The sequence below is a fragment of the Pinus tabuliformis genome, chromosome 7, assembly GCF_031772625.1.
Source record: "Pinus tabuliformis cultivar Carrire ecotype Pingquan chromosome 7, CPIR1, whole genome shotgun sequence".
NCBI lineage: Eukaryota > Viridiplantae > Streptophyta > Pinopsida > Pinales > Pinaceae > Pinus > Pinus tabuliformis.
This window is the reverse complement of record NC_142293.1, coordinates 216360071-216383174: the sequence shown is the minus strand read 5'-3', so window position 1 is coordinate 216383174 and position 23104 is coordinate 216360071. Positions and strand designations below refer to the sequence as shown.

At 37.6% G+C, this 23104-nt stretch overlaps 1 protein-coding gene across 2 annotated transcripts in view; it reads left to right on the top strand.

Annotated features, from left to right (window-relative positions):
* LOC149246620 (pterin-4-alpha-carbinolamine dehydratase 2, mitochondrial-like) overlaps nt 1–23104 on the top strand; it is a 151434-nt gene that overhangs the window by 22602 nt on the left and 105728 nt on the right. For both annotated transcript variants that reach the window (XM_089455726.1, XM_089455725.1), the window contains exon 2: nt 15370–15499. In XM_089455726.1, the coding sequence (XP_089311852.1) occupies nt 15370–15499 (130 nt within the window). The remainder of the gene's footprint in view (nt 1–15369; nt 15500–23104) is intronic.

The window sequence follows — 23104 nt, the reverse complement described above, 5'->3', positions numbered from 1 at the left end:
AGGGCCATAGTTTGTAGGAGGAGCAACAACACCCCCTTAGGGCAGGGGACTATTCGCTCCGTCTAGGGGCGTGCTAGCTTCACTTCGGGAAGTTCCAAAATATTTGACCCTCTAGATTAGAGGCACAGTGCAGGGACGTCGTGTCTCAGTGTTGCTGGACAGTGGGGCTACACACAATTTTAGTGATACCCAGATGGTAAACCGGAGGGGCATACATATAGAGACATTTGAGGGGTTCTTAGTGTTGGTGCCTGGAGACTGGACGATGCAATGCACATAGTATGTTCCCAGCTTGACTGTAACTATGGGGAACTACTCTGTTATTGACCATTTCTTTGTAGTAGATGTCCTGGACAACAATGTGGTGATGGGTGTCCAGTGGTTGTACTCATTGGGGCGAGTCACCATTGACTAGCAGAAGCTTGAGATGGAGTTTATGGGCCTAGATGGGAAGTTGGTAGTGTCGAGGGGTATGCACTCCTACCCCCCTTAGACACGACCTGTGCATCCAAACATTTTGGCCTTGCTGGAGAGGCATTAGGGGGTTTCGGGGAGATTCCTCCAGGCAGATCATCAGACAGAGGGTTCGAGCACACTATTGAGCTGGAGGAAGGGGTGCATGAAGTTATTACCATCCCCTATAGGCACCCAAAAGCCTATCGAGACGAGATTAGAGGGTGATACATGAGTTGCTGAAGTTGGGGCATATCAGGCCTAGTTCGAGTCCCTTTGCTTCTTCCATAGTGTTGGTGAAGAAGAAGGATGGGATCCTCCACATGTGCATAGACTACACAACTCTTAACATCAAGACGCTGAAGAATAGATACCCCATCCCACACATTGATGAGCTGATGGACGAGCTTAGAGGAGCAAAATACTTCTCTAAGATAGATCTGTGCTCGGGATATCACCAGATGCGGGTGAGGGAGCAGGACATCCCCAAGACTGCCTTTCGCTGTCATTATGGTCACTTCGAGTTTTTGGTGATGCCCTTCGGGCTAACCAACACACTAGCCACATTTCAGTCCTATATGAACCACGTGTTCCATGGGAAGTTGTGGCGTTTTGTCCTTGTCTTCTTTGATGACATTCTTATCTATAGCCAGACTTGGGAGGAGCACCTCCAACACCTAGAGGAAGTATTTTGCATACTTGAGGAGCAACAATTGTATGTGAAGATGTCCAAATGTGAGTTTGGACTGATTGAGATGTTGTACCTTAGGCACATGATAGGGAAGGATGGAGTGAAGGTACACCAGGAGAAGATTAGGGCCATCTTGGATTGGCTTACGCCCAAGAATGTGACCGAGTTGAGGGGATTCTTGGGCATTTGCACGTACTATAGGAGATTTGTGAGGGGATTCTCACAATTGGAAGTTCCCCTCACGAAATTGACAAAAAAGGGGGCTTTTGAGTGGACGCAAGTAGCACAGGAGGCATTTGAGCGCATGAACAAGGCGATGAGCAACTGCCCCGTCTTGGCTTTGCCGGATTTTACATGGCCATTGGTGTTGAAGTGTGATGCCTCTAGTGAAGGGGTTGGACCTGTATTGACACAGGGAGGTCACCCCACAACGTTTGAGAGCAGAAAGTTGCTTCCCTATGAGCAATTGTATTCTATAAATGACAAAGAGATGCTGACCGTGATGCATGCACTGGCCAAGTTCAGGCAGTATTTGGTGGGCAATCGGTTCAAGGTGAAGATTGACCACAATAGTCTTCGGTTCTTCCTAGAGCAAAAACATTGTAGGAGAGACAACATAAATGGGTGAGCAAAATCTAGGCATATGACTTTGCGATTGAGTATGTCAAGGGCAAACAAAATGTGGTAGTAGATGCACTTTCCCGGAGGCCCGCGACTTTATCATTGATGGACATCACCCAGGATTGGAAGGCTCAACTCTTGGTTGAGTATTCCAAGGATAGGCAGGCTTGTGAGATATCGAGATGGTACACTTGGGGATGACAGGTTTAGGGTGATGGATGACGTGATATATTACAAGGATAGGATCTACCTGGAACTAGGGTCTCAACTCAAAGAGAAGATTTTGCAGGCAGCCCATGACTCACCTTTAGCAGGACACCCCAGATTCCTCAAGACGTATCGTGCCATCAGGGAGCGTTTTCATGGAGGGGTCTCAAGGGAGACATATTGAGGCACGTGCAAGAGTGTGTAGTCTGTCAAAGGAATAAGGGGGAGCTATCACACCCAACAAGGCTACTTCAACCGCTCCCTATCCTAGAGAGGAAATGGGAGAGTGTGTCCATGGACTTTATCACGGGGCTTCCAGTTGCACAGGGACAGGATTGCATTTATGTTGTGGTGGACAGATTAACCAAGTTTGCCCATTTCTTTGCCATCCCCTCGAGGTCTTCTGCCTCTCAGGTAGCAGAGTTGTTCTTTAGAGAGGTATTCTGACTACATGGTCTTCCAAAGACCATAGTCAGTGATCGAGCTAATAGAAATTGTGGTTGGAGTAATGGGTGATTGTGAGGCCATCTACAACCTGTTGCAGTCCAAGTTGTTGGCCATTTGGAGAAAGGAGCAGACTGTCTCACTTGCTGCTCTTGAATTATCAAAAAGGTTGGTTGAGAAAAATATGAGCCTATTCAAAGGGCAGTTGACCAAGAAGGAATTGAGGAGGATGTGGGTTTGTAGTGGAGACAAGGAGGCGAAGATTTAAACTGGTTGCAAAAATGAGCTAAGGAGGAAAGGTCTATGCTTTACCTGTAAGGGACCTTGGGGGCCTAACCACCCATGCTTGAGTGACACAGAGGAAATGATGGAGATAGAGCTGGAGGAGATTCCTTTTGACCATTTTGATGAGGATTCTTCTTCTATAGTTCAGTCCTTTGACTTTCATGGGGATACCTTTGCAGAGCGTGAACAATCTTTGATTGTGCATCCATATTTGATGGCGGGAAATGATGAGCAACAGATTGATTCCAGAGCAATGAAGGCCAAGAACAAGACACTTAGGAGGTTTTGAGGAATGAGCCACTTTTGATGGTCCAACATGGAGAGAACTTAGAGGTGCAAGGGAAATTCTAAGATGATATGCATAATGTGCATGATGAGTCATCTTTGGAGAGCCAGTTGAAGGTGGTTGAGCATCCATCTTTAGGTCCACCCACGATGAGGTGCAAATAAATGCAGAGGCAACCAACAGGGCTACAACACTTTTAGACAGTAGCTGCCAGGAGAAGATTGAGCATTTCAGGACAAATCTTATGGCATTGAAGCAGAAGATCCAGACAGTCTGAGGCACCATCTTGCAGCAAAACAGTAAAATTGAGGAGCTTAGAATGAAGTGTGCCAAGTCAACGGACAAACTGTCTAGCATTGAGGGACGACTAAGGTTCCTAGTGAGGCAACAAGAGGAGTATACTTGGGAGTTTTAGAGCAACCCTCTTCAAGAGTACATCGATAGGGCTTGCAGCACTATCAAACCACCTCTATACATTGTAGTGAAAGGCGCAAAGTCACCCCTATTAGCTGTCTGCACAGAGCAACGCAGGTGGAACATGGAGCAACATCGGCATGATAGACTTCTTCCATGTACAAGCATTCAAGCATTTGATCCTTCGCACAGGATGGTTTGGAAGGAGATTATAAGTTGGTATCCTATTGGTGGCGGGATACTTGAGAGAATATGTTTCGCCAAGGGCACAACACAACAATCCTTAGGCCTAAGCGATGATGATTGGACATGTGGCTTTGGGATCCACGTGGAACAGTTGATGGCAAATTGAGTCAGTGGCTTGTTTGGGATCCAGGTATCGAGGGATCCATTCATGTTTGTCTAGCATGGAGGCATGACGTGACCCAGTGGTTCATATGGAATCTTGGTATCAATATGCAGATGCCTTTGCTGTGGAAAAATATAGATTTCTTAAGGACAAGCAATCTTGGGGTGGGAGGAATTGTAATGTCCCCATTTTTAGTTTCCTCTATAGTACAACCATGATGGATTTCTAGGGTATGTGATGGCTATGTGATAGGATCAGGATTACGTCATTAGAGGTCCTAGAGGGGTTTTGATGAGTTTTATGGGGTCCGACAACATTTGCTTGGCATATTCCATTATCAGGGTCAGTTCTGCACAACTTGCTTTTGGTTCCATTGCATTTTGACAATTCCCATAAAACAGAGTTATTATTGACCTTAACTTAATTAATTAACCTTAAGCTGGCATTCTGGGAGGAATATTTGATGGATCACCTTAGTGTAATAGCTTGTTGGAACCAGAACGAGAAGATGTACATAATGGGATGATGTGAAGTAACTTCTAGTGGCCAAAGAAAATATGGTGGACAATTTACCATTTTCATGGATTAAAAGTTGACTTTAATTAATTACTTCGTTATATAAAAATGGAGAAAATGATTAATTGAAGGAAAAAGGTCAAAATTGACTTAAGTATAATAAAATAAAATTAAAAATTCACTTAGATGAAGTCAAGGGGGAGCTTCTAGAATAATACTAAAATAATCAAAATAGAATACTTCTAGAAGATTGGAGATATATCTATCATGCTTTTAAAAGGAGGAGATCATTTGGTACATCATGGATTTGTGTATTTGTCTTCGATGAGGGTTGGATAACTGAGTTCTTTTCTTTAGTAGCCCCAGGACGAAAACCCTTGGGTGATTTGGTGAGAGTTGACGAAATCCCATCTCATCCCTGGGTGAATTCATTTAGAATTCACAGGTTTATTTAGCAATTCATCTTATTTTGGAGGTCCGATTTAGTATTGTAGCAAATCTTCTGGTGGCCATCACTGCATCTATTTTCTATCAAGAGCTTTATATGTAATTGCTCCAGTAAATAAATAAAGCTGCATTATTCTCTATTTCTTGTGCTATTTGTAGCACTTCTAGGTTTTGTTGCAAATTTTGCTTGTTATGTTGGTGCTAATGTGTAATTTTGATCGAGATTCAAATAAAAGTTTGTGGGTTAATTTTCTTATAAGAAAAACTCCAAGAAATTTATAAATGGGATATTGCATAATAAATGCTCTGTCTATCCCTAGAAATTCGTGACACCTGCCTCAAAGTTTGCACACATTGTGCCTTGAATTTCGAGCCACTTATAGCCTCGAAATTTGTGCTCAGAGAACCCGAAGATTTGTGCTTTGACAACCTTGAATCTTGTGCTCTGACAACCTTGATTTTTGTGCACTGACAACCTAATAAATGCATAGACTTTCCTCAGGATTCATGCCAAAATAGTCTCGATTTTCATGCTTGAAATAGTAGTTAAGTAATGCCTGTCAGAGCCCTCAAAAATCACGCTGCCCTTCTCAATTTTTTGTGCTTGAACTCTACCTTTGGATTCGTGTTACTTGGCTATTTTACTTTGCTTCCCTTGCTATTGTACCTTCTCTTGTCCTGCTGTACCTTGGCCTTGTTGCTCTCCTCTCCTCTTCTCCAAAGCTCATGAAGAATGCATGCAAAAAATGCCTATTCATCCCTTGCTTTTTCTTTTTGTTCTATTGTAATGAAGAGAGACCTAACCCTAAGATTCAATGGCTGAGATTAGATCTTAGCCATTGATATGAAGTGTGGGGATTTGACCTCATTGACCAATAAGTCACTTTATCCCTTAAGTCCCCTTTTCATTAATTAACTCAAAAGTCACTTTGTGACTTTATGTCTCATAAAGTCACTTTAACTTTATTTCTCATAAAGTTAAGTCAAGGGGGTCATGTTGGATACATGCTAGACACCAAGCCTTAGGAACACTTGTCCGAGGTACACCTTTTCTAACGATCATTGCTCAAATAGGTTGGCCGTTTATCCTATATAGGTTGCCCTCTCTAACTCCATTGATATGGCAATTGTTTGGGCTAGATCCCCATGAGTTTGATTAGTGCCTGTATATCCTGGAACCCTACGACAAACCCCTTCTTCCTTATCATGGAGACTAAAAGAAAACTCCACTTGAATTCCGGAACCCATGGCACATCCTTCACTTCTAACTTGTCTCCTAAATTAAGCTGGAATATCATTATTCCAACTCTCTTTACTGCATGCTTGGTTTAAACACCAAACTCCAAGTGCTACTCTGTCAGGCTATCAAACAACTTTCATGTTGTTTTCATATGTCGTGTGGGTCCACTATTTAGTAGTCACCCACCAGTTAGTATGGTGCTAAAGGAAAAGTAGGAAACTAGTGATAATTTTGTCTCAAACAATGTGGCAAACTCTTCCACTCGAGCTTTTTCCAATGCAACTATAGCTAATTGTGTACCCTTTCTTCCCTTTGTCGTTTGTGGACACTGTGAAGCGTAGTAACCTGTCTTATGACATGCAAAACTCTTGACCATAGTCAAGTCCTTATTCAGTTGTGAGGCAAACCCCTCGCTCTTGCTAAAACCCTTTCCTTTGCTCTTCACTCTCTTATGGACAAGAGCTAGGTCCTCATTGCGTTCTTGATTACTAGCCTTGGCCTTTGATGGATCCCACATCTCCTCCTAGATGTAGTCATACCATATCCTCTGAAATGAGGGCTAGTTCTCTCTAGTGCAGATTTCTTGGTCAAATGGATACCATGTCTCTTGGAAGCCATTCAACGCCACGTTCCCTATCTCTGTGTCATCCACCATTTCTCCCACTACTGCAAACTAATAACAGATATAAGTGATCTTCATCACGTAATTCTTCACTATGTCAGATACAATCATCTACGTAGACCAAAGCTTGTCCCTCAACACCATTTTCTTGCTAACGATTTTGCTTTGGTATAAACCCACCAAAGCATCGAACATCTCCTTAGCTGACTTATTTTTATACAAGTGAGGGATCAGTTGGTCCTTCACTGCATCCAAGAGTAAACTTTGTACCTTTATCTCCCATTTAGCTAGGTTGGCCTTCTCCTTGCCATTTGTTGGCTTTGAGATCACCTTCTCTATAATCTCCTAGAGATCGTTTTCTTTGAGAACCAGGGTGAACCTAGCCTTCCAAGATAGGATATTCAAGGCTCCATCTAGCATGTGTTCGAATTGAAGACTCACTGTAGTCATCATACAAAATCTTGTCTAAGACATGTGCTTAGTTTGTCGAACACATTTTATTAAAGAAATTTGGTTGGTCTTTAAGGCACCCAAATTTGCTACCAATCCCTCAAATGATACGGTCTTCCTCCCTCCCTCTGAAGGTTGACCTCTGCTAATATTGTTGGTTGCACTATGCAAATTGTGGTTTACATCAATTTGTAGACCCCACTCACATCCTTGGCTTGTTAGACCTTCGACTGCCTCTCTTGTGCAGTCTGCCCTTGCTTGGTTGCTGTCTTCATTGGAAGGCCTTTGTTGGTTTCCATTCAACATCGACTATAGTGGTTTGTTAATTTGAGCTCTAGCCTCTGCATCAACCAATGCTATTCACGCTAGCTCCCCTTGTAGATTGTGCTTAACTACAACTATAGCTTAGCTTGCCTATCTGCTTGAGCCCAACTACTTGTCGGTTGTGGCTAGAGCGTGCTCACACACTCTACTCAACTCAACGTTTGACCATTGGACCTTCTCCTTGCCCCATCCCGGATAGCCGCATCTTGTCTGGCTTCACTACCTAGACTATTGTTAGTGGATACCCTACAATCTATTTCGATTGTTGTGCTGCCCGTCAACCCTACAAAAACCTTGGAAACAGTGGCTCATCACGACATTGCAGCACGTATTGTAGTCTGTCGATTACCACTCGTGACTTCCTTTTCGTAGCTTTTTCTCAGCCCGCTACTCCCTTGAACCCTAAGTTGCATGATACTGGGAAACAGGGATAGGTACGAAACGTGACCACCCCAAATTTTGGAAATAGGGAAACACGATATAAATGTATTTGTGTGTGTGTGTGTTAGGACATTTAAGAAATTTTATGTGCAATCATAAATCATACATGATACATTATTACATTATGATTACATTGTCCAATGTCATTGCATAAACTATAAGTCTATCAATTATACATGATGATGAAACATACTAACATCACATTTACTCATGAATGATCACATAATGAAAGTAGTAATATCCAAAAACAGTCTTGATAAACAAGGTTTGTTATAGATATATATTTGTTATGAACATAAATTATGTAAAAATAGATAAAAATAGATAATAAATAATAATCATAATAATGTAAATATGATAATAAATAATAAGTAAATTAACTAATGGTTAGTTAGTTAATAATGAAAAGACATATCTTAGAGACATCCCTGTTTGTGAAAGAGTACTTACCTGGCTATACATACAAGACCCTCATTCTCAATTGTAATCATCTTACATCAATTATTTAATACAATATACATTTACAATTACTATCCTACGATGGATGTCTTTGTCTACTACGTATTTTAATATTTCCACTGCATATACGACTAGTGGTCATTACATTGGTATTAGAGCTGTTCGATTCCCTGGATGCTCAACTGTTGAAGAGAACCAGTATAATCTGGACTTTGGCCATTAATTCTTCGTCAACGTTGTTGTCGTCACAATTGAAGTGTTTCACTACACAAAGTTGGAGTTTCTTTGTTTCTCCAGTTTCATCATCCAGGGCTTTGGCCATTAAAAAAAAAGGAAGAAAAAATAAGATAGTCAAAGAAAAAAAGAAAATAAAAGAAGTACATATAAAGATTAACATAAATAAATAAATAAATATAGTCCGATGTAAATTTTGAAAGAGAACATTCATATATATAAAAATGTTCTACATTATTGATAAAAAAGTGCATGATAAAGTTAAGAGGGAATCTTTCCAAATATATTTAAAACTATACGTAAGAGAAGGAATAATAGATAACATTATCTTGATCCTTCATTAAGTGGTTTACAAGCCCGTGGTTTTAGCAACCCATGGTATTTTCAAGGTAAAATAAAAACAAAAGGAATACAAAAACTCTTTATGTGAATGATAAGTTTTACCTTTTACATAGAGAAAATTAACCGAGTCAAAGGCACATAAGTGGAAATATATTTTATATTATACCCCAAAGAGGTGAATAGCCATGTTTCACTAGGGTTGTAACTTTTCAAAAAGAAAAAGAAAAGATTATAAATAAAAGATATGTAAAGAGAAGTTTTATATTATAAAGGGTTATTTTAAAGAAAATTTCAAGTCATAAAATTATTGAAAATCCATATATTAAAGTATATAAAGGGTTAAATCTAGAACTATAAAGAGACATAAGGATAACAAGTTATAACAAAGGAAGAGTACTTTTTAAAAGCATTATAATAAATATAAGGTGCAGTTTATTTAAATAGTGGAGCTATATTAACTTATTTTAAAGTGGGAAAAAATATATAATTGAGGAAAATAAAAGTTAAAGGAATTTATAAAGGTGTTCAAGTTTATCAAATAAAAGGGCACTTATTTTAAAGAAGTCCATTTTTGAAGAAAAAAATGAATGAAGCCTAATTCTAAAATGATGAAGGAAGGACGATTTTCCTATAAAGGTGTTTTAATCACACATCACAAGTTAATTACATTAAGAGGGACTATCCAAGGGAAAAAAGTTAATATCGCTATTAGTACAAGCAACAACGAAAATTACATAAATATTAATCTGGCGAATCGACTATTAATTTCAGATGCCAATGTAGGCGAAACAACAGATCTTTTTGGAAAAAAGAATATGAAATTAATGATTTAAAAATAACAGTAGATACTGCATATCCCAATTTTGTGTTGTAAAAATGTATGAGATGGAGGTTGACATAATTCTTGGTCAACCTTGGTTTAGAGAATTGGGTGCGTTCATGTTAAACATAGAGAAAAAAATGTTGATGTTTTCTTATAAGGGAAGGATGATCACATTTCGAAACATGAAAATGAAGTCAAAATCGATAATGTTCTCGTCAGAAAACTTTAAAGATGTTATAAAATTAATAAAAAGAGCTTGAGGAGGCCATATCCAATAAAAACGACGAAATTTTTTGTTTAAAAGATCATATCAAGAAACTACTTGCACAAGTCAAAAGTGTAAAATTAAGAAGCAAAAGTTAGAACAAGAAAAAAGAAAGTTTTGATGAGAAGCTCAATGAAAGTTTATCGGAGAAGGAAGAGGAAAATTTACACTTAAAGAACCTTAATAAAAAATTATTGGAACAAATAAAAAAAATTAAAAGATCAATCAACGATTCAGTAAAAATACTCTAATGTCTAAAAAGCATAACCAAAATCTTCTTAAACAGATTAAAAAACTTAAGATTGATAAGAAATCATTGAAGAATAGATACGAAGAACTTATAGCAAAGGAAACATCAAAATCTCCAGATGTAGCAGCCCAAGCTGAAGAAACAAACATCAATTCCACTAATCTCACAGTTCGGGCAAATCCAAATCTTACTAAAGTAAAGACGTACTCAGAGGTTGCATTTCAAACAACGGACACCCCAAATGAGGATTCAATAGTCAAGTCAACAACAACAATGCCTGAAGGAAATAATGAATCTGCCATAAAAATGTTTAAGGAAGTTCAAACAAGAAAAATTCCTTATCTACATCCAAATCACAAGAGTGGACACCTTAATCAATCTAGAAATCTATATCACACAAAACATAAACAAACTTATGTTTCGAAGAATATTGAAGTGAGCTCAATCCGGTCATACGATAACTATTCACCACACATCTCCAAGGATCAAACGATTCCCCAGAAGATTAATCTAGGATGGGCCGATCCGTTTTCAGTACATCAATTCTGTCCATCACTCAAAACATCATATCATCTTGTATCAACAAAGATAAAAGCTCAAAAACAAGAAGCTATTCTGAACGACAGAAGAGATCTGATCCTTCATCAGTAAACTTTGAGGACAAAGCTTTTTGAAGGAGAAAGCAATGTTATGAACATAATATATATAAACATAAATAAAAATAGATAATAAATAATAATCATAATAGTATAAATATAATAATAAATAATAAGTAAATTAACTAATGGTTAGTTAGTTAATAATAAAAATGCATGTCTTAGAGACATGCCTGTTCGTGAAAAGGTACTTACCTAGCTATGCATACAAGACCCTCATTCTCAATTGTAATCATCCTACATCAATTCTTTGATACAATATACATTTACAATTACTATCCTACGATGGATGTCTTTGTCTACGAAGTATTTTAATATTTCCTCTGCATAAACGACTAGTGGTTGTTACAATATCCAAAATCAGCCTTTATATATAAGGCTACAAGTACAATGCTACATCAACAAGTATCAAACTATGGACAATGAACACATATATAAATAAAACATAAGCTCAATCTAGTAAACAATAAAGACTAATAGTCTTCAATCTTCATCCTCATCATCATAATCCTCGTCAAAAATAGAAGAAGAAGCATGCTCAACAGTGGATGGTGGAGCGAAAGAAGATGTTGGGCCAATTCCAAATAAAAAAGTCAAAATGGAAAAAGGAAAAAAAAAGGAAGAAAAAAATGCCTTTTTTTTTTGCTGGAAACGCGGTCGTACGAGCTTGAAACACATTTCAGGCCATACTAGTCGCGTTTTAGCCTTGTGAAACTCACATGTACAACCTGAAACGTGTTTTAGGTCCTTACCAAACATATTTTAGCATTTCGTTTTCATTTCGCGCTGAAACACCCTCCAGTCCAGTGTTTTCCTAAAACATAGCTTGAACCTTGCCTAGTCCTGATAGCTCTGCTTGAGCTCAATGTCCTACTATGACTGTGTTCGTCTCCTTTGAGCTCTTGATCCAACATTCCACGTCCCATGCGTCCTTGCTGCTTGCTCTATAACCAGTGTCTGCTTGCAGCGACTATGCCAACCTTGTTCACCTATGTGATGGTTTCTCCTTGTGTTCTGCCATTGGGTCTAACAACCCTCACAAATGTCGGCCAACATTGTTGTACCTTTACGGCCACTCAACCACCCCCTTTTTTAATTTCCTTCTTTACTTGGTCGCTGTATGGTGTGCGACCTTCGACCTTTTGGTTCTCAGCCTAGAAATTTTTAAATCTGTGACTTGTATGATCACAACTAAACTTGACCTTGACGATGCCTATACAAGCTTTGTACCTTGAGGTCAACTTCTTAGAATTTTTTCTTTGATGCCATGTTAAATCTTGAACCAAGCACCCAGCAATTAGTTCCTAGCATATTATTACAGATATACTAAATAAAAGGAGAACTAGGTTCATAACACAATTATTCAGTGAAAGCAAAAACATTAACCAATCTCAATCACATGTGACACATACACATTATGCCTAATCAATAGTTCTTCATTAATTTAATAATTTGAACCTACTTGTGCTCTTGTCTAGAGATAATGGCCCAACTAAGGAAAGTACATTTAGAACGCACCCTGGATCTGAGGCAACAAATTAGTTCCTAGATTTGTCCTTGATCTACTTGGCTGATTTGGATTTCTAATGCTATGTCCCTGCACCTTCCTCGGATTTAGCACACCTGAGTATCTCACTCCTCACTTGAGAAAATCCCTCTCTCAATGGATTTTGCCATTGTATGTTGTGTTCTCCTCTCCTTAGCCTTGCGTTTATAACTTTTTGTTGAGCTGAATCCCTAACCCTAATATCCAAAGTGACGAATGGTCGAGATGAGATCTTGCCTCAATGGAGATCAACAGTTGTGATTAAAACATGATCACTAAAGTAAATACTTGACTTTTCTTAAGTTTCTTTAGGTCAATAGCCAACATAATTAATTATGTGTTTTTTCTAAGGTAGACTAAGGCTAAGTTACAATAGCAACTTACTCAATACTTGTGCAAGTGTTCTAAGGAGACTTTGGGCGACTTTTGGATGCCTAGGCACTTAGGCTTATGCAGAAGTACTTGCCCGAGCTACAAACATCAACATACTTAACACTTCAGAGTCACATCAATCAAATGAGGGACCAACTATACCTGTTGTTAAACATGAAGCAGACATACACCAAGTAGTTGTGCTTCTTGGCTCAAGGCTTGTTCTTTGTGAAGTAAATGCTTAGTTAGAGCAAGTTAATATTTTGCTCACAACAACCTGCCAATGAGTCCAATGACTTGCCAAACAAATCCTTCAATTTTTATTCACTTGGAAACTTATTTTCTCTCAGTAAGATTGTCAACAGCCTTCTTTGCTTAGACCATTCCTTCCATTGAAATTGGATACTAGGGAAATGGAGTCAACTTATCTCCTTGTGAAGTTGACCAAGTGGGGGATATTGACCAAGTGAGAGAGGGATTGACCAGGTAAATATAAAATTTGATAAGGGATGGAGTTGACCAAGGGATTAACCAAGTCAACCAAGCTAGGATAGAGGTCGACTAAACATCCAATTCAACTAGTAAGGGGATGAGTCAACTATCAATCAATTAGTTGACAAGTTTGATGGATGTCGACCTAGACTGTGATGCAAGTTGACTAGGTAAGTCTATTTCGACCAAGCTAAAGCAAATCAACTAACTGAAGAGTAAGTCAATTTAGGGGAGATGCAGTTGACTAGTGGATAAGAAAATCGGCCAGGGAATCAACTAAATTGAACAAGCTAGTATGGATCGACCAAGATGAAAATTCTGCACCCAGAAAGAGATGCGTATGGCCACATACATGTGAGAAAACAATAGACACTCCAACAAATAAAATTGACCCAGTTGACAAAAATTTGACTAAGAGTTAACAAAATCAACTAGCAATGTTTTGAATTACCCTGCAATTATTTGAAACACTTAGGTGGAAGGAAATTGACCAAAGAAGAGACATTCGGCTAGAGAGGGAAGAATTCAACACAAAGCAAGGAGTGGCTCACTCCCAGTGTGTATGGACCCCATGGCCATCACATAACTGTGTGGGTGAAATTCAACTTGACCAGTAAAGACGAATTCACCCCCAAGCAATAACATTATAGTCCAAATGACTTCTGGTCGAACTCTCGTTGTTAGTTGAATGCTCTTTCGTGTGCTGGGCATGGAGTGCAAATGTTAATGGATGCCAGTGGTCAGAAGAAATCCCACATGTTAGTAAAAATTCAATGGTGGGCATCATAGCAGCTGTTGGCTTCCACAGAAAATGAATAGGAATGATTTCTGAGCCTTGCTAACTGAAAGATAGTAGATAGTTCTTCATTTCCATTTAGGATTCATCTACAGGCAGCATTAAAGCTCAAAGGAATTCATGTTGTTATCTAAAAAGTGCAGCAAACAACAAAATTATCTACACCATGACCATAGTGAATCCGTACATAGTTTGCTCTTCACAGACACAGAAATATCCAAGAATTCATACCGCCATTTAAACAAACCATAAGACATATTTATATTGAAAATCCAAAGGGGCAAACCAGCTTCAAATGGAACTTAGTATTTCATTCAGCTATCTCTGGTTACATTGCTGTTCCCTCTCCTTGGCAAAAAGAAGACCCATTGAGAGTGAAATGCATGAGAGAAATATGGAGAGATGGGGGGTCGACAGCCATGGCCCTTCACTTAATATTCCTCAGCCTTCTATCCTATTCATTTTTTTTCTTTTCGTCTAATTTTTTTGTCACACATTTTATTCAATGTTACATTTACATTGTATTTTATATAGTTGGCTAACCTTCATTAATTGCCAAATTGCATTATAATTTATAAGTACTAACTCTTACATCCATTCATCGGTTCAGATCCATTTTGGATCATATTGTTATCATTCATTTATTCTTATACAAGTGATTTAACTTAAGGGCACCATTAAGCACTGCACTCTTTGTTTCTTGGTTTGATCTGTCTTGTGCTTGGTTTATTTCTCTGTCTAGCGCACTTGTGCTAGGGTTTATTTCTGAACCTCTCTTAGCTGCTCTAATGCCATTTATCTCTTTCTTCATTGCAGAATTTGGGTTGTTTTTGGTTCTGTTTGATTCTATTGCTAACACTTGTGAATCTATACAAGTCTTCTTGGTAATTCCTGGTTCAAATCCAGTCATAACAAGTTGTAATTATCTCTTATTATCTACCCTTAAAAAATGAAAGCCTGTCATTTCTGTAGACTGAAAAAGCATTTTCAATGATAGCGAGAAATAGGTATACATACGCTCTTGCATAAAAAAAATAAAAATTCTCTTTAAGCAACTGAAGAGCTACAGAGTACAGAATACATGATACTTGCGTGCAATCTAGTTATTTTAAGAGAGTACAAAATATTACTTCTAATTCTCTTGAGCAATCTCAAATAGAATGTTTCCATTATGTTTATCCATGTTGGTAGAAAGTGCCATAACCTAGTATGATTTGGAAAACTTAAAAGAAAAGGTTTATCATAAGCCAGTTGTAGTTTGTCCACAATACCTTTACCATCCCAAGATATGATATATTATATAAGTTGTTTTATGATGGGAAGTTTTGTGCTGGGAATGGCCAGGTGAATAGAAATTCGGGCACTTCGATTTTGGATGCAAGGTCACGTCCCATTCGTCATGAAATGTTTATACTAAAAGTGTCACCAACTGCAAAGTTTTTGCGTTTGGTTACTAAATGTTCTCAAGCTAATGGTATGTACTGTGTAAATTATTTTCTTTTGATCCATCTCCTATTTCGGTTTGTTTGCATTCTATCTTTCTTTTTCTCATTTTGAACTTTCTTCTCTATTATCACTAGTTACAACTAAATATTATTGGTGTGGCATATAGTATAAAGCACGAGGTTCTAGTACTCATCTATTGGATTATAAACAGTTTGATGTTCCTCTATGTTAACAGTGTTTATATGAATCAAAGCATATTGGGAAATCTACTCATTATAATCCACACGGAGTATGGCAATGCATATATAGGCAGAGTCAGAATAAATTGCATGTACAATTAAATGAATGAGCCAAAAACATCGAAAAATAATATACTGGTTTTTTCTTTTGTTGAGAAATACTGATTCTAGAAAGCTACAGCTGTTCCTGGGCTAAGCTGCTGTGCTATGGGAGTCATATTTCTGCTGTGAAAATAACCAAGGACATTCTGTTTACTTTTATTCCATAGACATGTCCAGAGATTATTTATGTTCAAAAACACCTTACAGAAAACGGGGAGGAGTTATGAATGCCAATACTCATGTCGAAATGCATTTTGTCAATTATGTCCTTTTCTTATTCTGACAAAATGCAATGTTTTAAATCATCTTGTTAACAGCAAGGAAACAGAAAGTTACTTTGAGCATTTGAATTTTCCAAAACAAAATCTGCTTCTGCTTCATGGGGGGTATCACACGAGACTCTATAATGAACTAAAGCTGCTCCAGTGCAATGTTATTATCAGCATTTGGATGTTAAAAGTTATATTGGCCTGCATAATGTCATTGATTAGTCTCCACTCCTGCAACCCCACCATATTTTGAGATGAGAGAAAACATTAAACAATCATGATTACACCTAGAGGGAGTGGGTGGATAAGCAATGATTGTTTAGTATGCTGGAAACCCTGGATATAAACCATTGGCATGCCCAACATCAAACCTTAAAGTACTTGCAGCTAACTTGGTTGGTGCCATTTCATGTTTATTCGTGGACACCCATGGGGAATAGGGGCCGCTAACTGATGATTCCTCCAACTTATGGCATACTTAGCAGCCCCTATTCCCCATGGGTGTCAATGAAGAAAGCATCATCATAAAAAGACAGACTCCATCCAATAGCTGAGGGTTTATCTCTATCCAACAAAAGGCTACCTTGATCTAGCAGGAGATAGGAATCATAAATATCATTTTCCGTTTATTAGGAGACAAATAGTTCGCCATCAAACAGGTGAATCGAAGGCATTTCTAGCACATTCATCAAATCATTGCTTCTAAGGTCAATGCTAAGTCTTATGTATGATTTACCATCATCATAATCTTAAAAAATGTACATCTCAATTCAAAATAAATAGAATCAAATTCCTTATTTCAAGAGGAGTGTTGTTGAAATTTTGATGTTCTATGCTGTTACAATCACTTAAATCCAGAACTTCTTTATGCTTCAAAATAAGTTAAGTAATTGTAAATAGAACATAAACCATATAAACCATATGCACAATGAAAGACAACCAAAAACTTAATGAGACACAGAGAAATTAGGTTAATGACCAAGGCAAAACCCACAAGGGGAAAACCCAACCATATTCTTTTTCTATTCGAAATCAATTGTTTAGTAGAGATACAAAGTACAATGAGTGAATGAAGAAGGTCACCCAAATTTGAAGAAGATCTCTGATAGCAGTAGCTAATGCAAACACTGAATCACTTTGGCTCTCCAAGATCTGCATTTACTCTTCAAGACTCCCTTTCTCTCTCTCTCAATCTTCCTCTCGACTCTCCAACTCTCTCTTCTCAAGTTCAAACTCTCTTTCACAAGCACAAGTAAGTGCCTCAAGTGAGGATGAGAGACACAAATATATAGGAAGAGCAAGGAGGTCGAATTCATGAGGGAGTAACTCCTATGCCTTGAGGAGGAGTTACATATGCCAAAAATAGGAGTGTAACGTATGCCATAAAGGAGAGGAGTGTAACTTATGCATTTAGGAGAGAAGTGTAACTTATGCATTAAAGAGGTGTAAGAGGAATCTTTTTATGACGAGTCATTAAAGTGTGTAAGATAGTGTAAGAGGTGCGTAAGAGCATTAGAGAGAGAGGAATGAATCCATCAAGAGAGAGAGTAACATATGCATCAATTGAGGGGAGTTACATATGACATAATTGAGTCTCATGATTGAGAGACTTGAATTTCTTTTTAATAATAATATAATAATATCATAAAGAGGATATTAATAGTAATAATAATAATAATATTGATGATTAAGTTAAAAATTAAACAATTGAGATTGATTAAGGACAAGTTAAGTGATTTTCCATCATGTATATATGATTACGAATTGATGGAAGGTGATTTACTATTTTTGGAAAGTCATGGTTGCAAAGATAGACACAACTTTCTATTTTTAGAAAATCACTTTAGAAAAGTCAAAAATGAAATTCTATTCAAGGAAATTCATCCCATCGCTGTCAATTTTTAACACTCCCTCTCAGTCGGGGAGGAATTTCTTTCTGATACAAAGATCTCTGTTATCTTTGCTTTGGAACAATGATGTTACAATCTAATGAAGAAGAATCATCATAGGGGAGATACATCCATCACCCTATACACACTTGGGGGGATCCACTTGTCAACACATGACAAGGATCTCGCTCATCCAAGGCTCATCACAACTTGGGGGGATCCACTTGTCAACACATGACAAGGATCTCGCACATCCAAGGCTCATCACTGCTTGGGGGGATCCACTTGTCAACACATGACAAGGATCTCGCTCATCCAAGGCTCATCACTGCTTGGGGGGATCCACTTGTCAACACATGACAAGGATCTCGCTCATCCAAGGCTTATCATCCATGACCACCCTCTCTAGGAAGGGTCACATCTGTTAGTCCAAGCTGCTCTCTGAAAACCAAGAACTTTCCTTTAAACAAAGGCTTGGTAAGAATGTCGGCAATTTGGTCATCAATCGCTATATATAGTGATATTTGATCTCAATGTTTTTGGACTTGTCATGGAACACGAGATTTTCAGCAAGTCGAATCCCACTCTTATTGTCACAATAAATTATTGTAGTATCCAATACTTGCTCAAACAACTCTCCAAAGAGCTTCCTTAGCCATACTGCCTCACAGCTAGCCATGCTAGCAACAATGTATTTTGCTTCAGCTGTGCTAAGGGCAACAGAATTTTGCTTTCTGCTCATCCAAGATATCATGGCAGATCTTAAGCTGAAGCAACACCCTGATGTGCTCCTTCTATCAGTAGAGTTACCAGCCCAATCAACATCAGAGTATCCATGTAGCCTTACATCTTCAACAATATATCTCAATCCAAGATTGATGGTCCCATGCAGGTACCTCAACACATGCTTTGCAGAAACCCAATGTGCATGAGTAGGCTTAATCATGTATTGACTCAGAGTATTGACTGCAAAGCATATATCTGGTCTAGTGTTCACTAAGAACATCAGTGCCCCAATCAGTTGATGGTACTCAGAAGGATTAGCCAAATCAGGTCCTGCAGCTTTACCACAAAGCTTCTTGAAATTCATTTCCATTGGAGTATTCATGGACTTACACTCAGTCATGCCAAACCTTTCTAGTAGTTTGACAACATATTTTCCTTGAGAAAGGAAAATCTCACCAGATTTCTGCCATACCTCCAGGCCCAGAAAGTAGTGCATCAAACCAAGATCTTTCATTTCAAATTCAAAAGCTAACTCCCTCTTACACTGGAGAATAAGAGGTTCACTATTGATCAGAAATAAATCATCAACATACAATACCAAATTCAAAGACATACCTTGGATTGTCTTAAAATAAAGATTTGGATCTACATTGCTTCTGGTAAAACCAAGCTTCATCAATAAACTATTTATGCGAGCATACCAAGCTCTTGGAGCTTGTTTCAAACCATAAAGGGCTTTCTTTAGTCTACACACATGAGTTTTTGGATCATGTACTTCAAAGCCTTGTGGTTGCTCCACAAATACTTCTTCTTTAAGGAAGAAGTTTGCCTTCTTTTTGGCTACCTTTCAGATTCTACTAGGCACGTGGCCTAGTCCGAGGTTTTTCGTCTTCCTGTAATGGATCCTAAAACTTTTCAGCCTCCTGCAATTTGTTGTCTGAGGCTGCCTTGTCCTAGTGAAACAAACTGAGGCCTTTCGGCCTATTTTCAATACAGATTAAGGGCTTCGACCCTCTTCATAAATGCAATCATGAACTCAAATAGACCTTAAATTTGATCACGAGCATTTCTTCCAACGAAATGAGTCTTGGCTCCATGAAATTTTGGCTTTCCTGATATGATATGAGATTCGGCCTTGAACCAGGGCTTCAACCTCTTTCAGATGTAACACAAACTTGTTTTACATGGGCCATAAGTCACACAGATAGGGCACGAGCAACAAGGCAGATCTAGGCTTCATATAGAATGATTTTCGTCCTTTTTACAAACACAATAGACCTAGGGTTTCTAGGGTTGATGTCATAATAAGCCCTAGAGGATATCTTGAAAAGATTGGCTTCTCTTAACGCTGCTTTTCACCCAAGCTTTGATACCATGTTGATTTTTCATAGGTCTTCTATCTGATAATTACTTCTAATGATTTTCACTTTAGATTATTTCAGATTCATTTTAATCATTAAGCAATTACATTGAAAATCTTCAACAATAAACATTAGGATCATAAAGAGATGGCCAAATCAAGAACACAAGCATTTAATGTGGGAAAACCCACATGGGAAAAATCCCAACAACCTTTTCCTTAGAGAAATTATTCAGTTCAACAAGAGACACACCTAGATCTTCTAGTCATGAACAAAGAATGCTTGGTCAAACCGGGTCCACTGCCTCCTAGTCAAGTCATAAATTTGTCCACTGAACTTGATTTGATTAGGTTTGCTAGGGCCAAACTCTGGCTTGCTTTTGCTCCCAATAAACTCGGTCTTGTAGTGCTAGTTTACCTCATAAACCCAACCTTACTGTGTCTCAAAATTTCGATTTGTCACAGATAATAATTTCGGTCTACCTTAGAATCATCTTGCTTGCCTCAAATTTAACTTCTTCTCTTCCTCAAATTCAATTTCTTCTTGGCCTCATATTCATCTTCTTGTTTGCCTCAAAAAGTCCGAGTTGCTTGCTTGGAAAGGAGGTAAATTTCCTCATATATATATATAGTAGTCTGGCTGGCTGAATGGGTGCCTTTATGACTGGGTTAACTTGACTAGGAGGAAGGCCAACTTGTTTTCTTTGGAGCCAAAAATTTAATTTTCAAAAATGAATTTTCTCTTTTGAAAAGGGACATGAAGAACATGCTTTTATCTTTATCGTTACAAGTACATCAAAGCCAAAAATAAGAATCACTATTTTTCTTAGCTTGCTTCCTTTAAGCTAGTAATTTACACTGCTTAATTTAAAACTAGCTTAAAATTTCTCTTAAGTTAAATTTTTCTTTTGAAAGGGGTAGTAACTATGTTGCACGGGTTCGCGAACCCGGGGGTGGGGTTCTCGAACCCATCTCGGGTTCTTGTCCCCAAGTACTGGATTCAGGTATGGGTGTTTTGAGAAGAACCCATAAGAACCGGGTTATTCTATGTAGAATCGAGTTCTCCATTAAAAGAATTTGGATTCTTTTGTCTTGACAAGTATGGAGAACCCCGATGATGGGTACTTGGAACCCCAAAATCGGGTTCTTTGGGGTTCATTTTATTTTTTATTTTTAAAATTTTAATTAATTTAATGGGCTTCCCCCAATATTCCAGGTAGCTAGTTCTTTATCTTGCAAGAGGAATTGGAGTACGTATGCCTTTATCCATTCAGTAAAGAGAAATAGGTTGGGCTCAAAGAAGACAAAGAACTTAGTGTACATTCATAGCACACTTCGTCTCATATCTCGAAAAGACCTTGGGTACAAGGAGGGTCCTTTCAAGAGATGGGACCAATACGCAGATGATGTAGTGTGTGTGGACGAGGATATACAACCAGATGGCCTTATTGAACTACCTCCAGTTGCTATGGATGAGCAGGAGCCTCAAGATGAAAGTGATTCCTACCTGGAGAGCATGCTAACTAAAGATCTGAGTGATGCTGATGATATGCATGTTGATGACATGGCTTGAGGAAGCCATTGTTCACTATTAGCTATTTTTATTTTCGTATTTTAAAATTTCCTAGTTCATGTTTGGAGATGCCTTAAGGCAAATTTTGAATGTAGTATGACAATGGAAATATATCATGATTCTTATTAATATGTGAGCTCCAATTTGCACTTGATATCAAACTAGAAAATTTGAAATTTCAATGTGAATGTTGAATGTTCAATGATGTGCTTGTTTAAATCTTTAAAGTTTAAATCATAAATATTTTAGTTTTCTTGTTTAAAGTTGAAAGTTATACAAATTCATATATATTATAATTTATAAAATATCATATCTATATATTATATATATAAATTATAATATATCCCCAAAGAACCCATGCACCCTATTTCAAAAAATGACGTACCCGTCCCCGAACCTACGTTTCCTGGCAAACAAACTGATCTAAGAATTTAAATTTTAGAAATTTTAAACATTAGATCAATTTGAGTTTCTTTCATTTAACTCACTCACATCTAAGAAAATTATAATTTTTCTAAGTTCAATTGCTATTTTGAAATGGGTTATAACTTTACATTAACTTTGGAGTTAAACTGATCTAAGAATTTAATTTTTAGAAATTATAAACATTAGATCAATTTGAGTTTCTTTTATTTAACTCACTCACATCTAAGACAATCATAAGCGAATGGATAAATTTAATGATTGCACATGTTTAATATTGAATTATCATTAATTTAGTTGTCTAAATGGTGCTGTTTATTTTTAATTTCTGCAGTAAATAGTCAATGGGACAGCAGCATAAAATCATTTTCAATTTACATTATTGCTTTAAAATAACATCTTAAACAATTAAGTGAAGACTTGGGATAATGATAATGGAAATATGAGTTCATGGAATGGTGTTGTTTATGATTATTCTAATTTTGTTTTCTTATTTCATTTACAATATAAGTTACTTGATGTGTTGATGGCAATATTAAAACAATGTCTGGTATAATTACTTTTGATCTTGTCATTTGTTTCATGTGTTATGGTTAATACAATTTCAAGGCAACACTAGCAGTAATAATTTCCTTATGGTGTATAATGTATTTAATGTTCATCTCACATAAGAATCTCAAACTCTTTATGCAGTAAATGGGGAAGTTTAATTGATCAGTTTGTTGGGAGATTTATTCAATTATAGATGTGCTATCTTGAATGGCTTACACATCATCCATGGAGTTGCAATATTAATACATGATTGGCATAATTGAGTATTTAACATTTGAAGTTTCTTTAGAAGTTTAACAATCACACCACAAGGTTCAACATTTCATTTAACCTTTTCAAGTAATTGAACACTTCACCAAATTGTGTACATCTAAATCAACAAATAAAATCTTGATCATCATTAGACCCCCTTTTAGTGGATTTTCCTTGTCCTTGATTCTGATACCACACCATTCGTTCAACTTGGACTTACGTGGTCTAGCATTGCAAGCAGCAAGTAG